At 40.3% G+C, this 27,038-nt stretch overlaps 1 protein-coding gene across 2 annotated transcripts; it reads left to right on the top strand.

Annotated features, from left to right (window-relative positions):
* Window positions 1-62: 62 nt before the first annotated feature.
* On the top strand, window positions 63-23,662 carry brca2 (BRCA2 DNA repair associated). 2 transcript variants are annotated; one of them, XM_061877301.1, is made up of 27 exons: window positions 63-283; window positions 517-615; window positions 2,035-2,253; window positions 4,164-4,224; window positions 4,291-4,343; window positions 4,425-4,453; window positions 5,168-5,279; window positions 5,363-5,418; window positions 5,510-5,600; window positions 7,105-7,680; window positions 8,610-14,225; window positions 14,330-14,428; window positions 15,118-15,187; window positions 15,258-15,646; window positions 15,713-15,900; window positions 16,970-17,157; window positions 17,232-17,402; window positions 18,067-18,427; window positions 18,495-18,650; window positions 18,745-18,892; window positions 20,048-20,157; window positions 20,246-20,444; window positions 21,618-21,784; window positions 21,861-21,999; window positions 22,653-22,909; window positions 23,003-23,137; window positions 23,217-23,662. In XM_061877301.1, the coding sequence occupies exons 2-27, from the start codon at window positions 561-563 to the stop codon at window positions 23,571-23,573; spliced, it is 10,002 nt and encodes a 3,333-aa protein (XP_061733285.1). In that variant the 5' UTR covers window positions 63-283; window positions 517-560; the 3' UTR covers window positions 23,574-23,662. The 2 variants fall into 2 exon arrangements, with proteins under 2 accessions (XP_061733285.1, XP_061733286.1); XM_061877302.1 differs by lacking the exon at window positions 63-283 and adding an exon at window positions 928-1,026 and having other exon boundaries at window positions 553-615.
* The last annotated feature ends 3,376 nt before the right edge of the window (window positions 23,663-27,038 follow it).

Genomic DNA, 27,038 nt, shown 5'->3' with positions numbered 1-27,038 from the left:
GGAAAAATAAAAACGTATTTGAAAATTTAAGCACGTCTATACTCTTATTTTGAAGGCGTGACAAGTAGTTTCCTGTATCCGGCAAAGGGCGCGAGGTTTATATTGCTACAAATCTTCAAGATAGTCTAAAGAGTGCTTACTTTTTGTACTTTTGTACTGATATCCTCTACTTGACTATTACCAGATGTGTTTCGAACAATCTCACTGCGTTTTGGTCTCACTTTAACACTTTATGTTGAATGTCGTGTCGTTATGAAAGTTAGTAGTGTTCCTCAGCGTCATGGTAAGTAACTTAGATTCCAATTTAGCAGCCCTATTGGTATGTTAAGCATTTAATAAGATACTTCATATTATCAAACACTATAACCATATCTTACGGTTGTAAACAACATACAGTCAGCTTCTCAGCGTTCGGCGTTAGTAGAAGTCATTGTAGCTTATTATGTGCCACATTCCCCAAGCCTAACGTTGAACAGTTTGATGCTAAAAGTAAAATGTGGACTATTGCCTCCGCAGGTGGGACAAACGATACAAAATAGGGATGATCCAAGTCTCTGGGAATGGATTTATCTCCAGGAAGCATGTACGATACTTTGACAGAAGACCTCTGGAAAGGTAAATAAATGATAAATGGGTTGTTCTTGTATAGCGCTTTTCTACCTTCAAGGTACTCAAAACGCTTTGACACTACTTCCACATTTACCCATTCACACACACATTCACACACTGATGGAGGGAGCTGCCATGCAAGGCGCTAACCAGCACCCATCAGGAGCAAGGGTGAAGTGTCTTGCTCAGGAAACAACAGACGTGACAAGGATGGTACTAGGTGGGGATTGAACCAGGGACCCTCGGGTTGCGCACGGCCACTCTCCAACTGTGCCACGCCATCCACATTTAATAAAATTTAATTCCCCATGTCCCCAGGTAAAACATACAGTAGACACACATTGGCCACAACATAAGGCAGTGGTTCTCAAATGGGGTTACGCCTACCCCTGTGGGTACTTGAAGGTATGCCAAGGGGTACGTGAGATTTTTTTGAAGTATTCTAAAAATAGCAACAATTCAAAAAGCATTAATATATTCATTGAATAATCCTTCAACATAAACTGTGGAAAGAAATGCAGCAATGCAATATTCAGTGTTGACAGCTAGATTTTTTTGTGGACATGTTCCATAAATATTAATGTTAAAGATTTCTTTTTTTGTGAAGAAATGTTTCGAATTAAGTTCATGGATCCAGATGGATCTCTATTACAATCCCCAAAGAGGGCACTTTAAGTTGATGATTACTTAAATGTGTTTAAAAAATGTTTTTAAATATTTTAATCACTTTTTTTTTCTTCAAGTTTTTAGTTATTTTTATATCTTTTTTTCCAAATAGTTCAAAAAAGACCACTAGAAATGAGGAATATTTTGCACTGTTATACAATGGGGCGGTTTAGCTCGGTTGGTAGAGTGGCCGTGCCAGCAACTTGAGGGTTGCAGGTTCGATTCCCGCTTCCGCCATCCTAGTCACTGCCGTTGTGTCCTTGGGCAAGACACTTTACCCACCTGCTCCCAGTGCCACCCACACTGGTTTGAATGTAACTTAGATATTGGGTTTCACTATGTAAAGCGCTTTGAGTCACTAGAGAAAAAGCGCTATATAAATATAATTCACTTCACACTTCAATAAATCAGAAACTGATGACATAGTTTTACTTCTTTATCTCTTTTTTTCAACCAAAAATGCTTTGCTCTGATTAGGGGGTACTTGAATTAAAAAAAAAATTCACAGGGGGTACATCACTGAAATGAAATAAAAATTACTTGTACAATAAACTAATTTGTAAACAACTAGATACAACTCATAAAATCAGCATTGGGTTATATTTTGTGCACTTTTGCAACACCCTCTCACAAAATAGTGCCAATCAGAATTGAGCATATATTTTTTTGTCCTATTACATTTCTGATACAGCTCTTATATTGGAGTTCATTTAATTGTGCATTCATTGTGACTCATTTTCCTCCCGATTTCCGTGCCAGAACTGGGACCAGTGGACCCAGACTGGTTCAATGTTTTAACAGCGAAAGCATCCGCTGCTCTTGAGGGAAACGCCTCAGATCAGGAGGACCTATGTGCAAACCAAGAGGCAAACTTCAAAACACCTTTGGAGAAAACCACAGTGGAAAGTCAGTTGTTTTCAACACCAAAAGTATTCAGACGTGCATGTGTTTTGTTCCCGGACACTGAAGACGAACAAGGTACGAAGCAAATTTTATTTTATGTTGATTAACACTGTTAGAGCGGTACTGATTTAAAACAAACAGGTCTCAGTATAATGCTAACACCTCAGCACACTACAACAATACACATAGGGCCTGATCTACTAAAGGTTTGCATGTATTAAAACGCGTGTCAACTTAAAAGCGCATGCAGAGATGATCTACTCAGCTTGTGCGCAGGAAATTGTGTCTCTTAAATGAACAAATTAGCGAGCGCGATTCATTTAGCAATTATCAGAACGCCAAAAATAGTAGGAAGAGGTGATGCCAATATAATAATTTCTCGCTCCCAATGTGATTTATCAAACCTGAAACTGTTCTCCGCCGCTGCTTTGTGTCTATACCTGGTATGTCTAGATCGTTCTTGCAAACTGGCACAGTCACGCACCAATGGCTGTGAGAAGAGGCAATCGCGCTGCAGAGGCAGACGATTAAGAGAGAATATAGCTTGTGTGGGCGTCAACATACTTTAACCATCAGAAATAAAAATATTAAATATATCATCTATTTAGCAATGACATTTTATAAGGTTATAGCTGTTTGATGTCTTAAAACAATTGTAATTGATTCGTTTTGATGTCCGCTGGCGTTTTTTTAATGGTGTTTTTTTTTTAGCAAAATATTATTATGCTTACAGTATATTAAAGTTATTGAACTTTTTGCTCTATTCATTTTCTTTTGCACCATCACAACACTGCAGTGTCTCCGAGGCTGCACCTTCAGTATGCGAAAAGTAGGTTCTGTTGTCTAGGTGGTACAAATTATATTCAATCAAGTTTATTCTTAATACCATATTACAAATTACAACAGTAGTGAATATCCTATTAAGGAGGGTGGTAAGTGAAAAGGTCCCCCAGATAAGTTAGAAGAAGCTTTTAGCAGGGGGCCCAGAGGTCAATATATGCATAGAATGCTAAGACATGGTGGCAAGCACAAAAACGCGATATGACAATCACAAAAGAGGAGCACAAGAGCAAGCATACACATACATACATTCAACCAAGCACAACCCAACAGTAGTCTACCCCGAAGCCACATGTGACAATGCCAATCCTCTAAAGGAGCACTAGCCATTCAAATGAGGCATTCGAGATAGGTGGTTAATAGGTATGATTTGAGTTTCTTTTTGAAGTTAGAGAATGAATACAGCATCCTGAGGCTCCCATCAACCCGGTTCCAGATCTTTGGTCCCCTGCATACAACACTTCGAGCTGTACAAGTCAATAGATGATGTTTACCTGATATCATGTTATATTTAGAGTGTTGTGGGCATGCTGGGGACGATAGATAGGAACCAAGCAACAGAGCCTGAGATTCAGCCTGTGGATGACTTGATAGGTTAGACAAGCATTGTGATAAATATTGAACTCTGTCAGTCTTGGGAGATGATAATTATGGAATAGATGTCGAGTAGGGGCATTAAACTTGGACCACGACAGGGCCCGTATGATTTTCTTTTGCATGGATTCTAATTTGTGAAGGTGTTACACCAGAGAACATTACATTAGTTCAGATGTGGTACAAAGAGAGTTTTGTATAGAGTGAGTAGAGCGTAAAGAGGAAGATAATGACGACGGTGAAAGAACATTTGTGTGCCACCTGTCAACAACATGACGAAACGCTGCAGGTTGGAACAGATGAATCCATGAATGTGGAGGGAAATGAGTGTCTGCATGGTGACAGCCAGTCTACAAGCAAAAAACGTACTTAAAAATGGCCGTTTTCAAACGATAGTTCACACAGATTTATATTTTGCACATGCTATTCAGTGCCTATTTGGATCTTAGTAGATCAGGCCCATACTGTAAAATTGAACATTATTATTTTTACAAAAGCCCCATTTTTTTATGCAACTCTGTTCAAATTTAAGATTTTTTTCTCCCTCTTAGAAAAAGAAACCGCTCCATGGGTTACAAGAAGTCCATATCTGTTTCATCTTTCAAAAGAGACGTAAGTAAATTTTAAATTGTGTTCATATGCGGATAGATTGGACTTACTAGTGCTGCCATTACACAGGACCAAGGGTTCAAAATATGGAGAGGCACAGCCCCACACTCGCGACTGTTTTGGTAAGTTTGACGTCACATTATTTAAATTTGCTGACCTGCTTTAATATTGCCGCTGTATATGTTTTTGTATTCATGGCCTAGATCTGCTTCATACACCACAAAAATCCCCAGTAAGTCCATTTATTCAATCATAATTGTTGTAATTCTAGTGCAGTAGTACCTCAACTTACCTGTGGCTAAGCTCTTAACTCAAAACTTGTACCTCAAATCAAAGTCTCCCACTGAAATTAATTGAATACATTTAATTATAATATAATGTAGCACAAATGACTACAGTAGTTTTATGATGTAATTTAATAATCATGTACAGCATTTACCTTGAAGAGTTCATTTCTACAGGAAATACTTCTCCGTCAAGAGCTTTTCCATATTTTCATACATACATTTCCACCGTTTAGATATTATTTTAACATCCTTGGCTGGCGTTACTCATTCTTCTTCAGTATGGCGCAGACTAGCAGGGATACGCTCAAATTGCTTCGCCAAGTTGGCTAAATTTTCGGTCATGTTTTCGATAATTTCTTTCTTTCGTTCGGTGAATATCATCTACTTTTTCTTCTCAGCACAGTCCTTCACACTCACTATATTCCCTCTATTGGTTGGAAAACCACCATTGGAGATGTTTTGGGTGGACCTTAAGGGGTTTACTGTGACGTGTCCTGCGCCAGCTAATGGCTGTGATAATTGTACCTCAAATTTTTGCTTGCAATTTAATGCGTGAATATTAGTCAAGACAGCTCTTATCTTAAAACACTCTTAAGTTGAGGTGCCACTCTATTACCTTTTACTGTTTTAAAACATTTTTTGTTATAATAATGATGCAGCTGAGCTACGCCCAACACATACCCGAAAGCCTCAGTGCAATCATTCACCCAGACATATCATGGACCAGCTCTCTGAATACACCACCTGCTCTAGCGTCCACCCTGATTTTATGTAAGCACATTCACCAGCATGGTTTAATTGATTCTTACCTACGAAGGCAAGCTTTGGAATGACTTGTATTATTAATCCTGTAGCTAAAACCGATGAAAGTCCTTGCTCTGAGACATTCTTTGATGACAAGAGTGTTGTGGTGAGTTCTTTTAAGTAATATATAGGACATGATTTTTAGCCGTCTTGAGTAAATTTGTATACTTTTTTTCTTTTTTGTCTACTTTCTTTAGTTTGTTCGGAAGCTCTTCCCTTCTCTTTCAAATGTTTCCAGAAATGAAGCAACATCACCCCAAAGCAATGACCTGTCTGTGATTGTAGAAGGTACTGCTACATTTTTTGAGCCTATTTTGTACACAACGATGCATCCTGGTAGTATTCAGACTCTTTTAATTTTTTCCACATGCTACGTTCCAGCTATCATGGCAAAGGCTTTATGTCTGGTCTTAGTGTTTTTCATTACATTTGCAGCCATTTGAAAACAATGTTCTATATGCTGTCAGTATGGGTTGTTGTTTGTATACTGTAATTTGGAGAAGAAAGATACATGTATTCCGTTTTAGAATAAGGCTATAACATAGCAAAATGTAAAAACAGTGAAGTGGGGTAAATGCTTTTCCAATGCATTGTTGTTGTAGTAGTAGTAGTAGTAGCAGTAGCAGTAGCTTAGAAGAGCTAAGAAAAAAGTGTATCCACAACTAAGAAAAATGTGGATCCACAGTTTTTTGAACAGGGTTTGTAAATAGAAAAGTTTTTATTGTAAACATGACTAATGGGTTCTAGCATCGACAAAAGTCAATATTTTAGTAAAATTTTATAAATTTTGAGCCAATATAAAGAGCTAAATAGTGTTTTCAGCCGTCCAGCTGACATGCACACACAGTCACTAGGCCTGTAGTGCAATCACAGTTTTAAACCACAAAACTGTACAGACAGGTCGCTAGAATAGAATAGAAAGTACTTTATTGATCCCTAGGGGGAAATTCAGCACCACAGTTCGCTCACAATAGACAATAATAATAAATAAATAATACAATTTATATCATATGTTATATATTCAATTTATAATATATGAATAATATAAATATATTTTACATTTAAGTACAGTCAAAAGGAACATATGCATTATACAGTCTGATGGCTGTCGGTATGAAGGACCTCCTGTGTTGTTCCGTGTTGCATTTTGCGAGTCTGAGCCTTCCAATGAACGTGCTCATTCTCTCCCCAAGGTCCGAGTGTAGTGGGTGGGAGGTGTTGTCCATGACATGGACAACACCTCAAGAATGACAGGGAATAAAAATAAATTCCACTTTTCTTTGTTGGTTAATCTGCTTCATGGTCAGCGGAAGAGAAGGGGAAGGGGGAGGAGGCAGTTTCGACAACGCTTCAACGAATGTTGAAGGTTTTAAACGACACTTAGCTTGTCCATTGCTTTCTTTGTAGTCATACTGAGCTAGCAAAACTAGAAAAAGGCTGTAAAAACACACAAAGTTGCACAGTAGCTAAAAATAGTACTGAAGTGCTGCGAGACACACCAAGCATATTCTTATTCAGTCTGTGGTTCTTAAATCAAAAGGTTTGTACTATGAGGGGTTCTTAAAGTTCTAATGTACCTTATTAGGCTAGAGCGGGACAAACTATTAGAAACATCCATGTGTATGATTCACTGTCACGTATGACAACAATAATAAGCAATTCCAATTAATATTTACATTTGAATTATTCATTTAAATGCAGTTCTATTTAGGCACTCTGAAGATTTGGTAGTTGTATCTAATGTTTTGGCCTTTCACCACTATTGGACTGATTGTTTACCTGCAATTAACAGATGCTGACCCTCCAGAGGTTGCTTCTCATCCTGAGTCCCCAAAGTCAAATTCCCAAAACCAGAGCGAGGGCATCTGGAGACAGAAACTCCCACACGGCAATGAGGACGAGGGAATTTGCAGCACAGTCGCCAATGCTCTCGAGAGACAGGAGAACACCCCGTCAGTGGATCTTGCCAACACCCATTTGGCGCTGAGAAAGGTGAAGGCTGACAATACAAAAACGAGGCAATCTATTTTGGCCAAAGAACACAACAGCAGCTCCGCAGAGTCCAAGCCTGCATCCATTGAACAAAGAGAATCTGATGTGGCGACCGCTCTAAAAAGTCCTGTGAAAAGTGAAGAGGCTGTACTCACACAATGGTCACCATTGAGTTTATCTGAGATTCCAGCCACCTCTGTGGAAACTAATGTTGCTACACTACAAGATGCAAGTACAGCACAAGTAGAGAGTCAATGCAAGTCTGATCACCCAGTCAGACCATCTGTGAATATACCTGACTCCGCATTCATCAAGAAAAAGAGAGCATTTGTCTACACAATTGACAAGGAAAGGCTGAAGGAGAAATCTTTTCAAGGTAACTATTTAGATACCATTTAAACTTGCAGAAACACTTTTGTCAATATAAATAAAAACAAGTCTTAACAAATTTTGAGTGACAAATATCACGATGGAACCTCCACAGTCAAATGCAGAATAAACACAACAAAAAAAGCCCTCGGAGAGCGCAGATCTCCATCAGGCACTGGTTCCCAACAGAAAATAATCCTTTAAAAAAAATCCTGAACCCGGACAGTGATTTGGATCATCCCCAAAATGTAATCACTTGTTTGTTATTCAATGTCCTGACAGTTCAATCCTAATCCGCCCATATGCGTTGTTGTTCTCAAGTGGAAATAAATAGAGTAAAATTGTCAGTCATCCACTCGCTTTGTCTCTTTGAGCCTCCTAATGTAAATTAAATGTAAGGTAAAGTAGTAGAAATGTTTTGGAACACTCCTTAAACCTAGTCACTTCTTCTTTATCCCATTTCTGACATTTCTTTAACGTTTAATCAAAATCCACCAATAACACACAGACAAACAAACCGCAGTGAATACATAACCTAGTGGCGGAGGTAACCATGGCCTCATGGTACAATGTTGCCTGACTATTACCAAATACAATATGTGTCTGTCAGTTGTCTGTAAAGAATGAGTACTTTTACGTCATCTTGTTTTTATTCTTAAGTAGTTAATTTGTGATTCTCTATAGTTTTTTATCACCCGACAAAATATTTTAAATTATTTAAATGTCATGGATAAACATTTTATAAATTAAAACATCTTTGAAGCCGTCCAGTGTCATAGAATAATTCACTATAGCGGTTCATCTATACTTTGTATGTCAAAGTATCTTTGGGACAGATACCGAATTTCCAGTAGCTCCTGATGCATGTCATCAGTAGGTCAATGAAATGGTGTCACATTTCCTAACTCATTTTTACCATTTGTTGTTTTATTTCAGGCCATAACCCACATGGTAAGAGGAGTCCTCAAGCCAAGGATGAAGCAGACTTCAGCAGTAAACATCTGCAACAGGGACACATCTCTGAAGAAAAGCTGCCTCCATCTCATTGCTCAAGCATGCAGGATTTGGATATGTCGCAGCTTTGCAGAGCATTTGCGCATGATTTCAGTCAAACTTCCAACTCTGTCGCACCACCTAAGGTAGCGCAGCTTTCTCCTCCACCTCTTTATAGCGACGGCTTCTCTTCATCAGCATGTCTGACTGCATTGAAAGTGGCTCGACAGGAAGCCAAGAGGCATGCAAGCCTTAGTTGCGTGCGTAAAAAGTCTCTTAATAAATCCCATGAGGGCATCACAGAGGAAGCATCAGGTGACAGCGGCTTCATGTCAGCCAGTGCTGACATCTCTCATGTGACTGCTTCCTCTGCTTTCCCAAGCGAGGGGAAACCGGGTCCTAGTGCACAATGTAGCACCCTTTTGAAGTATACAAGTAAAGAACTTAAAACACACATTGATGGCACCTTATGCACTAAGGACACACCAGTACAGTCACTCAGCTGTCCAAAAGCGGATGGCGACAACATAAACTGTGCTTCAGGTTCAGTTCAATTTGAGTATCATGAAAGCGAGAACGCTGTTTCGCTTCCCTCTATACAGGCATCAGGGTTCAAAACTGCGTCGGACAAAAGAGTAAGCATATCAAGCGTTAATCTTCAGAAGGACCAAAGTCTCTTGGAGGAGACTGAAGCACAAACACTTCTCAGTGATCAAACCATCAAAGTTCCTGCAGCTGCAACTGTGGCTTTAGGCTCAGGCCAAAAAGTGGATGACTGCCAGCTAACCGACTCCCAGAGGGCAGAGGTAATGGAGCTGTGCACACTCCTTGAAGACGCTGACAGTCAGTTTGAATTCACTCAGTTTAGAACTGCAAAGTCAACCCAATCGGGCAGAGGAAGTGGCGTCCCATGCCCAAAAGCGGACAGAAAACTTGATCCCAACTTCCTGTCGGGGATCGATTTTGATGATAGTTTTGAGGCAGAAAAGCAAGCGACCAATCTTAAACAATCCAATCTCCCAAGAATACCTCCAATTGCACCTTTGCCCAGTTTTATTGAAACGAACGACAGGACAACTTTTGCCTTCCCTTCTGGGATCCCACCTCGAGGAAGCACATCCAAAACAGCACAAGGAAACTTGTTGAGAGTTTCCAAAAAGTGTTTGAGGAAAGCCAGAGCTTTATTTCAGGATTTGGAGGAAAGTATTTCCACACATCAAACAAATAGTAAAGACCCGAGACAAGAGGACCAGTTGGTATTTGGCAGTTACAAAGCTGAAGAGACAATTCAAAGTGGCTTTTCACCAGTCAAACCTGTCCAACATACTTCAGTAAGCTTGGAAAACTCAGCCGCATGTCCAAGTGGCTTCCAGATGGCCAGTGGGAAAACTGTTTCAATTTCAGCCAATGCAATGCTAAAGGCAAACACTTTCTTCAAAGATTGCACTAATATGGACAATAACAAGACCAAAAGGAGTGTAGAAGATGGACTACATCTTGTAGGGATTGACCCTTTACCTAAAGCAGCATCTTCTTCACTGAATCATGGTTCCTCCGTTGATATCGTCTCTAGCAGCAGTGCTCGGTTCTGCACAGTTAGCGAGAACAAGGTGTCTGTGTCAGCCAAGGAAATGGCAAAAGCAAAAAGTATTTTTCAAGTTGACAACAAAAGCACAGACAGTAAAAAAGGAAGTTTCCCAGGAGTTGACCCCGTCAACCATCAGCAATGCGGATTCCAAACAGCCAACGGCATAAGAGTTGCTATATCTTCTGATGCTCTTAAAAAAGCAAAATCCTTGTTTGATGGAATCAAGGATGATGTAGATATTGAAACAAAATGTTCCAAGAACCTAGCCCATAGTCCTCCATCAATGGTGTGTGAGTTCCTGTCTGCTACTGGAAAGCAAATGGTTACCAGCTACCTCTTTGATAGTGTACCTGTTTCTACTGAAAAGATGGATGAAAAAACAGGAAATGCTACAAACGTGGAGAAGATGGACGGTTGCTTTTCAACAGCAAGTGCAACACTTGCAGGGGTGAGAAATTTAAAAACTCCAGATTTGAACAATAGCTCTTTACCCACTGAAGTACTGCAAAAAGCAGATGCTTACTTTAGAGACATGACAGAGAGCAATGAGGGATTGTTAGTAAAAGAGCAGCAAACAAAGGAAATTGTTCAAGGTGATGGCTTTGATGCAAATATGCCCATGGTTAAAGGATGCGGAGACATTAGAAACATGGAAGCTTCATCATTCAACAACAAAAACGAGTCTTCAACTCTACCTTCCTTCTCGCCAAAAAACACCAGATCTTGTTCCGTGGGTGACAGTGGTTTCCATACTGCCAGTGGAAAGAGCAGGTCTGTCTTGGATGAAGCAATGCTGAGAGCCAGGTCACTCTTAGATGATGTTGAAAAGGAAAGCCAACAGCAACAATCAAAAGCTGCTTCTTTAACCAGCAAGGAGGACATTTTGCAAAGTTTTGGCTTTCAGACAGCTGGCGGCAAAAGAGTTTCTGTTTCATCTGCGGCTCTAAAGAAGGCAAAGTCCTTGTTCAGTGACTGTGAAGATCAGGATGAAGTCAGTGACAACATGTTGAGGAGGCCTAATGTGAGCAATACCAAAAGTGTGCGTTATAAAGCAGATTCTGCCAATGAAACTTTTGCGAAAGCACCCTTTGGCTTCTGGACAGCCGGTGGGAAAAGAGTGGCCATTTCATCTGCGGCTCTTAAGAATGCAAATTCCCTCTTCAGTGATTGCCACGAAGAGGACAAAGCCAGTGAAAAGATGTTGACTACCTCAAACATAGAAAATTCCCAAAGTGTGTTTTGTAGAGCGAATTCAACCCTCCATGCATCTATGTCTAACAGTAGTGGACTCTGCACAGCCATTGACAAAAAAGACGTTGTATCTGATGATGCAATGACAATAGCAACGTTTATGTTGGATGAAAGCATCAGAGTTGAGGATTTGGACAAACTACCCTATCACAAAAATGTTGGCTTCCAGACAGCCAGCGGCAAAGGAGTGGCTGTTTCATCCGCGGCTCTCAATAAGGCAAAATCCCTCTTAAATGATTGTTATGAAGACAAGGTGAAAGCCACTGAAAATATGTTACCTCTGGACAATTCCAAACATATGTTTGAGCCAGCAGATTTAATCCCCAACGTGTCTTTGTCCAACGGTGGCGGATTCCGCACGGCCAGTGGCAAAAAGGTTTTTGTATCCGGTGATGCAGTGACAAGAGCAAAGTCTCTGATGAATGATACCATCATGGTTGAGGGCTTGGAGAAAGCGCAGTATCACAAAAATTTTGGCTTCCAGACAGCCAGCAGCAAAGGAGTGTCAGTTTCATCCGTGCCTTTCAACAGGGGAAAGTCCCTCTTCAGTGATTGTCATGAAAATGAGGAGAAAGTCACTGAAAAGATGTCAAATGTGGACAATATGAAACATGCGTTTGACCCAGCTGATTCAACCCCCCTTTCATCTATATCCAGCAGTAGTGGATTCTGCACAGCCAGCAAAAAACTGCTTGTCGTCGATGATTCAATGACAAGGGCAAACTCTGTGTTGAATGAAAGCATTATAATTGAGGCCGTAGACAAAGCGCAATATCACAAAAATGTTGGATTCCAGACAGCCAGTGGCAAAATAGTGAAGGTTTCATCCGCAGCTATGACGAAGGCGAAATCCGTCTTCAGTGATTGTCATGAAGATGAAGAGAGAGCCAGTGAAAATATGTTTGTGGAAAATCCCAAACCTGTGTTTGACCCAGCTGATTCAACCTCCCTTTCATCTACATCCGGCAGTGGTGGATTCTGCACAGCCAGCAAAAAACTGCTTGTCGTTGATGATGCAATGACAAGGGCAAACTCCGTGTTGAATGAAAGCATTATAAATGAGGCCTTAGACAAAGCGCAATATCACAAAAATGTTGGATTCCAGACAGCCAGTGGCAAAATAGTGGAGGTTTCATCCGCAGCTGTGAGGAAGGCGAAATCCGTCTTCAGTGATTGTCATGAAGATGAGGAGAAAGCCAGTGAAAATATGTTTAATGTGGACAATCCCAAACCTGTGTTTGACCCATCTGATTCAACCCCCCTTTCATCTACATCCAGCAGTGGTAGATTCTGCACAGCCAGCAAAAAACTCCTTGTCGTCGATGATGCAATGACAAGGGCAAACTCCGTGTTGAATGAAAGCATTATAATTGAAGCCTTAGACAAAGCGCAATATCACAAAAATGTTGGATTCCAGACAGCCAGTGGCAAAATAGTGGAAGTTTCATCCGCAGCTATGAAGAAGGCAAAATCCGTCTTCAGTGATTGTCATGAAGATGAGCAGAAAGCCAGTGAAAATATGTTTAATGTGGACAATCCCAAACCTGTGTTTGACCAGACCGATTCAACCACCCTTGCATCTACATCCAGCACTGGTGGATTCTGCACAGCCAGCAAAAAAGTGCATGTAGCCAATGATGCAATGACAAAAGCAAAGTCCGTGTTCGATGAAAACATCAGATTTGAGGCCTTAGACAAAGCGCAAAATCAGAAAAATATTGGGTTCCAGACAGCCAGTGGCAAAAAAGTGGCAGTTTCATCCGTGGCTCTCAAGAAGGAAAAATACCTCTTTAGTGAATGCCATGAAGATGAGGACAAACACAGTGACAATATGCATAATAGCATGAATGTGTACAATCAGACTTGTGTGTTTGATACAGCAGATTCAACACCCCATGCGTCTACATCCAGCAGTAGTGGATTCTGCCCAGTCAGTGGGAAAGAAGTGCTTGTATCCGATGATGCAATGACAAGAGAAAAGTATGTGATGGATGGAAGCGTCACGGTTGAAGGCTTGGACGATGCACACCAGCATAAAGATATTGGCTTTAAGGCAGCCAGTGGCAAAGGAGTGGCCATTTCGTCTGCAGCACTCCATGAAGCAAAACTTCTGCTGAGTGAATATAATGAGTCACAGGATGAAGCAAATGATGCATTTTATGGTCTTTCATCCACAAATTGTGGATTTTTGGCAGCCAGTGGAAAGCCTGTGACCTTCTCCACTGAGTCACTCCAGGAAGCAAAAGCTCTTTTTGATGACATCAGTCCCAAAAAGGATGGCCTGCTGGCAAAGACATCTAATGTTAAAGATGTGAAAATAACCTTTCAAACCCCAACTGTGGTGGGAATCACAGAAGCTATGAACACAATTTCAAAAAAAGAGAAGCCGGAAGCTGCAGAAGCATTGAATCACAAAGATGGCAGCCTCAGAGGTCAGCAAATATTGGAACGTGAAATAAGTGAGGCGTGCGACAGAGACACAACTGAGCCACAGAGTTTCGAAGGGCCTGCTATGGTCAACTTTCAGTCACTAGACCTGAGTGACTGCACTGAAACCCAGCAGATATTTCTGGCTCAAGAAGCACTGGACTGCACCAAAGCTTTGCTGGAGGATGAGACTCTTGCTGGGCCCTCCATGACGTTAGAAAGTATACAGCCGAAAAACTCCTTTTCCTGCAAAGCTGTTGGGAAAAGATCAGCAGAAGATGCTGAATTGACTGGTAATTATCATTTGAATGAATAAAATTAAGAGAAGATACTGTATTTTGAAATCAATCAATTTCAAGCATTAACTGTTGTGTGTTGTGTTGTTAAAAAAATCTAGACCAGCCTTCTCTGAAAAGAAGCTTGCTGGGTGAATTTGATAGGAGTGTCGACAGTCGTAGAGCTTCAAGACTCTGTCCACAAACAAGTTCTCCAAATGGTAATTACTTGTCTAACTTATGGTGCGTGTGTGCGTGTGTGTGTGCGTGCGTGTGTGCGTGCGTGCGTGCGTGCGTGTGCTCATTTTCTCGATGAGCTTCAAGAGGTAGTCACCTGAAATGGTTTTCACTTCACAGGTGCGCTTGAAGCTCATCGAGAGAATACCAAGAGTGTGCAAAGCAGTAATCAGAGGAAAGGGTGGCTATTTTGAAGAAACTAGAATATATCAAACATAGCAGCAGACTCTTTGTAGGCTTTCAAAATACCTTTGTAGCAATGCTTGCATTTCTCGTGGCCGATTAAAGTTTGATGTGTTAAAGCTCAATTTTTTTCCCCCTCCTTAGGGAATGTTTACAACATTTGGTGCAAAGAACACGCAAAAAGTCTTCACCGGGAACATTAAATAAGTCGCACTCGATTGACGCCATGAGCTCAGTCGGAATTTACAGCAGGTTTACAGCAAGGCCCGTAGGAGGAAAGGGCCGCTTTTTTTGCTCACCATAATCCACTTAATTCACTTGTTAATAGTTTGAGCGTGTTTTTTTCACCGGTTAACCAAGCTATTATTTTATGTTATTGATTTCATTGAGTGAAGTCACAGTTCTTCTTATCGGCCTAACTTTTATCAGTCCGATATTTATTTATTCATAAATTGTTAATGTGATAAATACAGTATTATTATTTCAATAGGTTTGTTAAAGGACAGGCCGGCCTTTAAGTACAACGTCTCTCTTTATCCCAAAATCACAATGCCACACAGGTGAGCTTTCCACTCTTTTGACAATATTGTGTATACCATCATATATAAAATGCATGTTCATTTATTATAGAGACGGGATGAGCTACATGGATCTCAAATCACCAACGACAACACAGCACAGCTCAACAGCGGGAGGCAGCAGATTAACTTTTCCCAAGATTCCTTCATTTGTACCTCCATTTTTTAAGAGAAAGGATGCGCAACAGAGCAATGTGCACAAGAGCAACAACGCTAACACACCTCCTGCATTTGTTCCTCCCTTCAAGAAACAAAGAACTATTGTCCAACAGAACTCCACGAAACCTTATGAAGAAGAAGAGGAGGAGGTGGAAAAACGGATTTGTGCACACTTAAATAGCAACACAAGCAACAAGGCAGACCTCCCTAGTAGGAATCCTATCTCTAATCAAACCCATTCCGCCTGTCATGGAGCAGAGGAGAATACATACTGGAGTCAAGGTGAATGTTTTGCACAAAGATAGCGACCCCCAGGAACCTAATTCATCATATTTGCTCTATGAACAGAGGTGATGCAAGGTGAGAACATTGAGCTGGCACGAGACATGCAACACATGAGGATCAGGAAGAAGAAGCGCCAGTCCGTCCGAGCTTTGCCTGGCAGCTTGTTTCGAATTAAAACGTCCGGCGTGACAAGGATAGGTTTAAAAGAAGCAGTGGGTGGGAGGCCCCCAACCAAGTACAATGAGAAACAGGTAAGGTTTTAATACTTTGATTGTATGCCCTATAGGGGTGTGGCCAATGTGCGGCCCGGTGGCCAATTTCATCCTGCAGCTTGTTTTTTGTTGGCCCCTTTGACAGATTTTAAACATAAAATCAAGTAATTATTCATGAGGTTTGTTACTAATAGTGTTACTAAATAAATATTTCTTTCAAATCAGATTGACACTTTTTAATTGGATTTCTGATCTTTTCTAGTTCTTAGGCAGCTATTGCCATACTGAGCTGGTGAGCTGTTGCATTGCCTTTGAGTTGGTAAAAGTTCAAACCAGATTATAAATCATGCCTCACACCGGTATAGTAAAAGATGGTGCCATAAACCGAAAAGTTGGTCAAATTTGACATTTAACTTAGACCCGGACATTGCAAGTAAGACATGAAAAGTTGTTCGTTAGCACCTTCCTTAAAAAATGTTTAAAATGTGTGAGGAATATAATGAATTTTTCATCTAAACGGGAGGATATAAACATCCCATCAGTTGGCATTCCAGTGAAAGCAGACATTTTACAATATTTGATTGTTTAATTATGTTCGGGGTTTGTGTTTCTTCTTGTGCTACTTGCTGGATCCGCTTATCACACAGCTCTTAAAACTTGTAGCTCATCTGCTATATATTTAGGCTCGACTTTACAAGGTTCTGGATCATCATTTGTCCCAATGTAGTCGTCGTCGTCTCACATAAAGACTGCCATGATTAGTAGTGTTGTCAAAGGAAACTCGGAACGTTGTGGGTTGGTCTGGGAAATAGTGCGCCGTCGTATGCTTAAAATTAGCAAAATACCTAAATATTACATGTCATTATGAATTTGTCTTACTCCATCCATCCAGAATGTATAAAATATTGATGGATGTTTTTATAGCGCTTTATCGTTGGAATAGAGCTCCATTGCTAGCTAACTTTGCTAGCGTTTATTTAAGAATTAGAATGCAATACAAAAAATTAAAAAGAAAATGTGTGCTTGACTTACGTAAGGATTGTGAATGGACAAAATGTAATAAAAAAATGTTGTTCCCCTTTAATGATGTTGGTTTTGTGTGTTGTAGCTGTATGAATATGGAGTCCGTCGGCATGTGTCCCAGATCACCAGCGAGACTGCGGAGGCTTTCTGCTTCAAACTTCAAGAGTTCTACAATAATGATGCGTTTGCAGACGAAGGCGCCGTTCAACTCGCTGACGGCGGATGTCTTATTCCCAGCAGAGACGGGAGTGCAGGCAAAGAACAGTTTTATAGGTAGGCTTTAAATGTGCACTGGCAACATCATGGAGTATGGTTACCAGAAATCTTTCCCTCCTGTCGTCCTTCAGAGCGCTCTGCGACACGCCTGGTGTAGATCCCAAACTGCTGAGTGAGGAGTGGGTGTACAATCACTACCGATGGGTTGTGTGGAAGCTGGCGTCTATGGAGCGGTCCTTCCCGCAAACAATGGGATGTCTCTGCCTCACCCCGGAAAGGGTTCTACTGCAGCTCAAGTACAGGTAGGCCCATATTTGGTTGGTTTCATAATGGTTTGGGGTGCATGATAAAGCAGGAAAGAAAACATAGTTCCGTGGCTAGCCCAGCCACCAGGCGCTCGCTGACGAACCATGCCTCCGGGCCTAGCTCCGGAGGAGGGCCCCGGGCTTCCTCTGGGCCGGGTAACGCATCTTCTCTTAGTTTGTTTCATGGGGGGTATCGTAACCCTGATGGGGGGGGGGCATTTGGGTTCTACACCTTGCCCAAGGGGGACCCGGAACTATGTAAGGCAGGGACATTAAACTGCCTGCGGCTTTGTACAAGCCCACATACCCACCTTTATAAAAATGTTACAAATTAAAATGGAAAAGTCTCAAATTGAGGGCTTTTCGCAGCGTTTTTAGGCAAGAATAAAGAAACTATATTAATTAGATTAATTAACTACAGATCACTGTTAATCACTCACTTGAAAATACTAATTTTTAATAACTAGGAACATTTGAAGCCTGGAGGGTTTACTTTGATTAGCAACTTATAAAATCAAACCCATCTATACAGGAAAGACTGGTTAGTTGAATAGAGGCATTAATTTTAGTATTTAAAGTATATTAACACATTGGTATGGATTGGATGCAAGTCCCTCAGCATTCAACCAATCTTTACAAATGCATATTGTGTGCATGTCAGGTATGACGTGGAGGTGGACCACAGCCGCAGGCCGGCTTTGAGGAAAATCATGGAAAAGGATGACACCGCAGCCAAGACTATAGTTCTCTGTGTTTGCGGGGTTGTCTCGCAGCAGGACCGCGGCGAGCCCAAGACCCCACAAGAGGGCGCCGCCCATGTCCAGGTGGAGAATCAGTGTGCGGTTGTGTGGCTCACAGATGGCTGGTACGCCATCAAAGCCCAGCTGGACCAACCGCTGAGTGCCATGCTTGTCAACGGTCGACTGGCCGTGGGCGGGAAGATTATCGTCCACGGTGCGCAGCTGGTAGGGTCTCAGGAGGCTTGCTCTCCACTAGAGGCACCTGAATCACTCATGTTAAAGGTACAGTACATACATTTAATTTTTTTCAATAGAAATAATCTTGTTGGTTTTTTGTTTTGTTTTTTAGATTTTTGCCAACAGCAGCCGGCCAGCTCGATGGGACACTAAACTGGGATTTTACAGAGATCCTCGTCCGTTTTTGCTACCTCTCTCTTCTCTGTACGCCAATGGAGGACCTGTTGGATGCGTGGACATAGTTGTGCTCAGAAGCTACCCCATACAGGTCAGTGTTTGGTCATCAATGGACCCAGGACCTTGCCCCAACTGCTCCTACAAGTTGTATGGTTTTAGCATACATGCATGTACTGTACTTCCAGTGGATGGAAAGGAAGCAAGACGGAGGCGTCGTGTTCCGCTCAGCCCGTGCAGAAGAGAAGGAGGCGGATCGATACAACAATCATAAACAAAAGGCCATGGAGATGCTTTTTGCTAAGATTCAGGCACAATTTGAAAATGAAGAAACGGGTAGGACTTAAAGCGGAGGTCAAACTCCATTTTATTGAGGGCCACATCGCAATTATAAACTATCTCAGAGAGGCCCTTTTAACAGTGAATAATATATGAATACAAACGTATAATAGCCTTGATATACAATTTGCATAGGAAACTGCTTTTATTCATAATTGATGGATCACTGGCTTTGAAATCATAAGGCAAGGCGACAAGTAGATAGTTGGTAGGTATTGATTTTTGATCATTAAACAAAAAATGCTTGGAACATCTTGTTGCATGATCAGGTAATATTAAAGTGTAGAACTTGTGCAATTGCATGGAGTACACGGTTTCGTCAAAATTGAAAGAACAAATAAATTCAGCCAGAAAGTAATTTATTACTTATTGGACCACATAAAATTGTGTGGGGGGGAGGCACGTTAGACAATGTGGCGGAACACATAAAAATAATGTGTGGGGCCACAAAGAACATGGTGGGCCTATTAAAATAATGTGGCATACTACATAAATATAATGTTGTGGACCTCTGAGAATAATATGGTGGGCCACATAAAATGCGGCTCAGATTTTTTGTAATAAAAACTCACAAAGCAACCGTCAAATTTCAAATTCACCATCTTAGGTTTATTTTTACAGGTTGATTGTTTATAGCAATGACAATTTCAGTGGCTGTCCCGTAAAAGGAGATCTCTTGTCAACTTATGTATGGCTCCTCTCAAAATGGCTGACTCCTCCTTCTATACACCCTTGTTGTCAGGGCTCTGGTGTGTGACAGTGTTTGTGAGTCTTCACAACTAAACATTTACAGTTATACATTATGATACACTATAACTACTATATAATAATTAGCATGCAGAAAATGATGTGAAGATCAACATATTTCATTAATTGTATTTGTATGTCAGCAATATGTGTAGTTGGCATTAAAAATATACATTAATTATTTAAAACTATTTCATTAATTGTATTTGTATGTCAGCAATATGTGTAGTTGGCATTAAAAATATACATTAATTATTTAAAACTATTTCATTAATTGTATTTGTATGTCAGCAATATGTGTAGTTGGCATTAAAAATATATATTAATTATTTAAAACTTAACTGATCCAACTTGCAAACCATTCTTTTGTAGAACCAACCACTCTCTACTGTCCATCTTTTGCAGATAACAAACCTGAACAACGAAAACGGGCTATCAGTCATCAGGATGTTGCAGGTCTGCAGGACGGGCAAGAGCTTTATGAAACAGTGGGAGAGGACTTGGTTGGCCTTGAGGTAACAACACAAGACAATATTTTTTTAATATATATTAAGTAAGTGTATGTTTTGAAATTACTGTATTTATATATTGTCCTCGTCCCAGGCTCATCTGAGTGAGCAGCAGCTGGAGACCCTGCAAGCTTATAGGCGCACACTGATGGAGAAGAGGCAGGCCGACATGCAGGATCGCTATCATCGCGCGCTACAGAAGGCAGAAGACGGCGAAGCCAGTTGTCTTCAACGCGACGTCACTCCTGTTTGGAGACTCTGCGTCGTTGATTCCTTGAATCCAACTGGCAACAGTGAGTCCTCCCACACACGTATTTCAAATTTAACATATGAAATTTCAAATGTATAACAAATATTTTAACAACAAACATTGCTAAATTGTACTTTAATTCAATGAGTGTGCCCTATTGAAATTATCGTATCACTAGCTGGACACTGCGGTGCAGGTTATTTATAAAAAAGCATTCAACGTACCAGATAAATGGCCCACCACGTATCATCATTGCAGAATACTTGAGAAATATAACCATCTTAATCGAGAAAACTTAATTAAGTATGCTTATTTAGTTCTTGTATACAAAATTTTAAACGACCTAGCGCCACCTCCTCTCAAAAACTTTGTCAAGAGAAATGCCAACAGGACAACCACTGTCGGTCTGGTTGCAGAATGATGCCGTTTGGGGGGGGCGGAAAGTGTATTTGGGAAACTTGTATTTTCTTATCGAGCGTGTCAAACATGGAACACAATTCCAGTAAATATTAGGGAACGAGCAACACAACCTTAATTTATTAAGACCTTGAAAAATGGCTGCTTGAGTCAAAATTTGAATTATTTATAGGCTACTAGTATAAATTGGAAGTGTTCAAGTAAGTATTATGAAATGTGTATTTTTTTCATTTATGTACATTTATGTTAACACCTTTTGGTACCAGAATCTTGGAGTTTTACATTTTAATATTGTTCATCTGTGTGCTATGTTTTGAATATGTTTGTCATAAAAGGGTCATATTATACAACACCAACTTTTCTTACCTGTCGGTACATGTTTTTGTGTATTTGGGATCACCATATCTCCTGAAATTTTAAATTCAAACCACGGAGATGCAGTTGAAGGGGACTTTGCCTTGAGGAGGGCTATGGCACGTAAATAGGACCGGCTACAAAACAGTGCATCCTGAAGAGACGGTCAGAAAGCGGCTTGAAGATGGTCTGTAAAACATAACCTTTGCAAAATTTTGACCAAAGAACCACCATTGCATGTTATGTAGACCACAAGGATATGATATATATGTGAAAAAAAAATCATAATATGACCCCTTAATTTTGACATCTACTTGCCTAGGGATTGAAGATGGAAATTAGCCATTGGCTATAATCTCGAATGTTCATTAATATGTAGTCTCTTTTCAAATAAACCTAATCTACATTTGTACCTGAATGCTTGTATTTTTTTATTTTTTTTTAGTTTACCAGTTGAACCTGTGGCGGCCATCCTCTGACCTGCAGGCGTTTCTGAAAGAAGGCTGTCGATACAAACTCTACAACCTTACCACTTCGGATGGGAAGAAGCGCACTGGTGTTGCAACGGTTCAACTCACTGGAACCACAAAAACACAATTTCAGGACCTGCGGGTAACCTTCAGGAACTATTACTTAGGTTAGGTTAACATCTACAAACCAAATACTGAGATTTTTGTTTTTCATCCAGACTTCCCCAGAATGGTTGTCAACATGTTTTCAATCCAGAGTGTCTGCCAACTTTGTGGACCTTCAAGACTCAAAATTCAAGCCCCTGTGTGGAGAAGTTGATCTCTCTGGATGTATCATCAGAGTCATTGACATACAAGGTCTGTGCTATTTCCTTTGCCTTTAATCCAACCGCCCTCTTGAATATTCAAGGCATTGTTTCTTAACCATTGTCTGAGCCGTCCAAAAGTGTGTTTCTCAGTTGTGGTCCGCATGGGCCGCAGCGGTACTTTGGAATGTTTTACTTTTACACCACTTGTGGCAGGCAAAAGTAAAAAGCTAAAGTCATAGAGAAGTTTTTTAAATGGAAAAATTATGACTAAAGTGGTGAAGCTGTATCACTTAAATTTTATTGATAGTTTAAGAAACATATTTTTTATTGTTTACAATTAATTTAGTTATAATTTGTTTTAGCACTGTGATTGTATATAAATGTATTTATCATCAGTTTTTATAAGCCCCTTTGGTTTTTGCAGTATATTTGATTTATTTTTCATCCTGGCTTAAACCTAGATAATAATCTTTTGTGATTAACACATGGTTTCATATCATCGGACAAGGTGTATCCTGTTGAACTAAGTAGGTTAAATATAATTATTGAAAATTATTTCAAATCAACTGTAACATTGCTAATTTAGTGATAATATTTTGAGTGGGCCACTCTATTGTGGAAAAGTTGGGCCCTGAGTTAGATAAAGGTTAAAAACCCTTGATTTGGGGCAAATAAATTATCTCCTGCCCTTTCATCACACAGGCACTTCTCCTGCATTTTATCTGGCCGATGAGAAACTGAACTTTGTAAAAGTTCGCTGTTTCAGCAGCCTTCTTCAGGCAGGTTTGGCGGATTTGGTGAAACCTTGCGCGCTGCTGGCACTGAGTAATCTTCAGCTGAGAGGCCAGTCCATTCATCCCACACCGGTTGTGTACGCTGGAGATCTCTCAGTTTTTTCTGCAAACCCCAAAGAAGCATATCTTCAGGAGTCCCTCAGCCTGTTTAGAAACCTCCTCCGGGTACTGATTGCCGCTGTCAACTTGCTACAATGCTATTATGCATATTTATGTTTAATTAGAGACAATATCGGTTATTTTTGCCCTCTGTTTAAGGACCAGGACAATTTCTTTCTCTCTGCTGAGGAGAAGCTATCACGTCTACTGAAGTCTGATGGCCACAGTACTGTCGGCTCTACAGCACTGCCTCCTACAACGCCTACGTTTGCTTCCGACAACCAACACATGAAGGCAAGTGTTGTTTTTTTTTTACGCCTGTTCTGGTAAACGGACCACTGGCATGTTACTAAAAGAGTGTCTCCCGCTATAGCCAAAATCTCAGCAGCCACTACGAAGCCTGAGCTGCTTCACTCCTGTGAGTAGGAATCTTCCTCCAGCTGACAGTTCCACAGAGAAAGACCCTCGAAGCCTGAAAAAGAGGAAAGCTTTGGACTTCCTTTCCCGTGTGGCGTCTCCTCCTCCATTGTTCCATCTGGGGCCAGCGGCATCACCTGCTTTAAAAAAGACATTCAATCCTCCTCGAAGATCCGGGACGCCCAGCACTTTAAAAACTGATCAAACACATGTCCCTAAACTTGTCTTGGCCCCCGCAGAGGAGGAATGGGTGAAGGATGAAGAGCTTGCCATGATCGATACGCAGGCGTTACGTGTCTGTGATTCACTTTAAACTGTTACTTACAGTAGACTGTATTGTATTGTACTATAAGTTAAGTCTAACTTCAAAAACAGGTTCAATAAATCTGTTTTCACCTGTTATTTTGTCTGCCAAGGAGATCATGTTTGTTATTATTGCTCTCTGCATTTCTATTGTTTTCCGTCTGTAATTAAGGATACACAGTGTGCCATTCTTAAAGTGGAAGTAGACGTGTTCCATAAAATATAATTTCACCCCACAAGATATAATGATGATGTAATTTACAGCAAGGTAAATATAGCCATTTGTTTCAAAAGACTATCAAGTATGGTTAAAATTTTAAAAATAAAGTTATGATGGATTTGTTTCAGACATGTTTAGCAAGTCACATGAATGACCATCATGTGGTTACATTTGGACATTTCAACATGTCGGAAAAGGAGTAGAATGAAGCAAAGCTTAACTTGAGCCCAAGGTCCCCAAGCTATGGCCCGCCAGCATCCCAAGGTAAACAAAAAAAAAAAAAAATTATTCTGTCCACCTGCTCAGGCAAATTATGTTGTTGATGTACATGCCTTATCTGCTGTACAGATTTACTTCACAAAAAAGTGGGGGATATTTCTTTTGTTTCCTTATTTGTATTTCACTTTATTAAATGTTTGGATATATTTAGTGTTTAACCAAGCGGGCCTGGAGCAGAAGTGGATAAAGAAAAAGAATATAAAAGGGGAAATTGCGGAGACAAGACAGCAACCAAATATAAATAAGTATGTATAGGGAAAAGACAACCATAAATATAATATATATCTTATTTATGTAAATCTATGTATGTGCATAGATTAGATTAGATTAGATTAGATAGTACTTTATTTATTCCGTCAGGAGAGTTCCTTCAGGAAAATTACAATTTTCAGCACAATCCCATTCAAGATCAGACAAACATTAAAGGGAGACAGAACAGGATCGCTGAAGGGTCTGCCGGCTTCCAGCGCCCCTTACAAAAAAAGATGAGATACAGGTAAACAAGTGGGGGAGAAAAAAATAGAAGATTAAAATAAAATAAAAAAAATCGGTCTTAGCCTGGGCCCTGGAGAGGTGGTGCAGACTGAGGCCAAGGGGAAAAACAACAACTCATAGCCATAGTACACACCCCTCTTACATGTGTGTAAGAGGGAAACATCAAAGAACACATGGGACATTAAAGACATTAAAGCAGCAGATACAACCAGACACTTCTACATACAGCTATGAATAAAAAGTAAAAGAAACATATCCACTGTGGTGGCCTCTGCGGTGTTCCACGCCATCGTCCGCTGGGGTGGAGAAAGGATGGCCAGAGACAGAAGCAGACCCAACAAAGCAACCAGGATAGCCGACTCCACTCCCGGCCAGTGTCCAGTCCACATGGATGAGCGATGATACGTCCAAGGAGACTGAGGTGTCCGACACCTGCTCACCCAGTCAAGACACCGCGAAGCCTCTCCGTCCCATCGCTCAGTGCCAGCTCCGCAGCCCTGTCCCCTCATCCGCATCTCCTCCAGTCCCTCCAAAGCGACTCCGGTGTGGCAGAGACCCAGCAGCTGGTCTCCATGGCCAAAAGGCTCCCGGGAGGCAGATCCAGAAGTCCACAAAAAAAGCACCACAGAGGTCACGAAAGTGACACCCCTTGTCACACAGTCCCAAAGGGTCCCGGACCAAAAGGCAAAAAAATATAATAACACATGAAAACAAGAGGGAAACACAAAAGGATGATACAAGAGCACAGAGCTCCTGCCAACAGCAGCCACTACAGCAGCGCCATCTTGGAAGAAAAAAAAAATTATATATATATATGTATATATATAAATGTGTGTGTATATGTGTGTACATATGTATGTATATATATGTGTGTGTGTATATATATCAAGTATATATATGTCTGTATATATATATATATATGTGTGTGTGTGCACAGAGACAAATTATTTTGACCCAATGTGGGCAGGATGGTGGAAGAGGGGTTAGTGCGTCTGCCTCACAATACAAAGGTCCTGAGTAGTCCTGGGCTCAATCCTGGGCTCGGGATATTTCTGTGTGGAGTTTGCATGTACTCCCCGTTACTACGTGGGTTATTCCCTCCGGGTACTCTGGCTTCCTCCCACCTCCAAAGACATGCACCTGGGGATGGGTGGATAGGCAACACTAAATTGGCCCTAGTGTGTGAATGTGAGTGTGAATGTTGTCCGTCTATCTGTGTTGGCCCTGCGTTGAGGTGGCGACTTGTCCAGGGTGTACGCGCCTTCCGCCCGATTGTATCTGAAATAGGCACCCGCGCCCCAAAAGGGAATAAGTGGTAGAAAATGGATGGGTGGGATCTGGTGTCAAAAGGTTTGGGGACTCCGGATTCAACCTTACCACTTAGCCATATCTTTTACTACTAATTCAGTCAAACTACAACTTTCATATATTTACATTAAGTTTACAGCCGGTGTGGAAAAAATAAAACGGAGTAACTTATTGGTGATAGTCTATGAATGTTATTACATGATAAGATAAAACAGACTATTCAAACTACAACTCTATTTTCAACAAAAAATACAAAGTATTAATATAGAAAAAAAAGAAAAAACTCAGGACAATCATCAGGAAAAGTGTAGAGCAGGGGTCACCAACATGGTGCCTGCGGGCACCAGGTAGCCCGTAAGGACCAGATGAGTAGCCCGCTGGCCTGTTCTAAAAATAGCTCAAACAGCAGCACTTACCAGTGAGCTGCCTCTATTTTTTTTTTTTTTTTTTTACGAGCAAGCTGGTCTTGCTTTGCTCGACATTTTTCATTTTAAGAGGGATAAAACTCAAATACAATTTGAAAATCCAAGAAAATACTTTAAAGACTTGGTCTTCACTTGTTTAAATAAATTCATGAATTTTTTTACTTTGCTTCTTATAACTTTCAGAAAGACCATTTTAGAGAAAAAATACAACCTTAAAAATGATTTTAGGATTTTTAAACACATATACCCTTTTACCTTTTAAATGTCTTTCTCTTCTTTCTGACAATTTAAATCAATGTTCAAATATTTTTTTTTTCATTGTAAAGAATAATAAATACATTTTAATTTAATTCTTCGTTTTAGGTTCTGTTTTTTCGACGAAGAATATTTGTGAAATATTTCTTCAAACTTATGATTAAAATTCAAAAAAATTATTCTGACAAATCTAGAAAATCTGTAGAATCAAATCTTATTTCAAAGTCTTTTGAAATTCTTTTAACATTTTTGTTCTGGAAAATCTAGAAGAAATAATGATTTGTCTTTGTTAGAAATATATCGTGGTCCAATTTGTTGTATATTCTAACAAAGTGCAGATTGGATTTTAACGTATTTAAAATCAAAATTCTAAAATTAATCTTAATCAGGAAAAATTACTAATGATGTTCCATAAATTCTTTTTTTAATTTTTTCAAAAAGATTCGAATGAGATATTTTTTGTTTTCATTGTTTTCAGTTGAATTTTGAATTT

The sequence above is a fragment of the Nerophis ophidion genome, linkage group LG18 (assembly GCF_033978795.1).
Source record: "Nerophis ophidion isolate RoL-2023_Sa linkage group LG18, RoL_Noph_v1.0, whole genome shotgun sequence".
NCBI classification, from domain to species: domain Eukaryota; kingdom Metazoa; phylum Chordata; class Actinopteri; order Syngnathiformes; family Syngnathidae; genus Nerophis; species Nerophis ophidion.
The sequence above is the reverse complement of the archived record's forward strand: the minus strand, read 5'-3'. Positions and strand labels throughout refer to the sequence as shown.

What these genes read in the sequence shown, in the direction of transcription:
- brca2 (XM_061877301.1), top strand. Translation starts at nt 561, where the DNA reads ATGGATTTATCTCCAGGAAGCATGTACGATACTTTGACAGAAGACCTC. An exon ending in CTGAATCACTCATGTTAAAG is followed by an intron (nt 18,428 to 18,494) that starts GTACAGTACATA and finishes TTTGTTTTTTAG; the next exon opens with ATTTTTGCCAACAGCAGCCG. An exon ending in TGTTTAGAAACCTCCTCCGG is followed by an intron (nt 22,910 to 23,002) that starts GTACTGATTGCC and finishes CCTCTGTTTAAG; the next exon opens with GACCAGGACAATTTCTTTCT.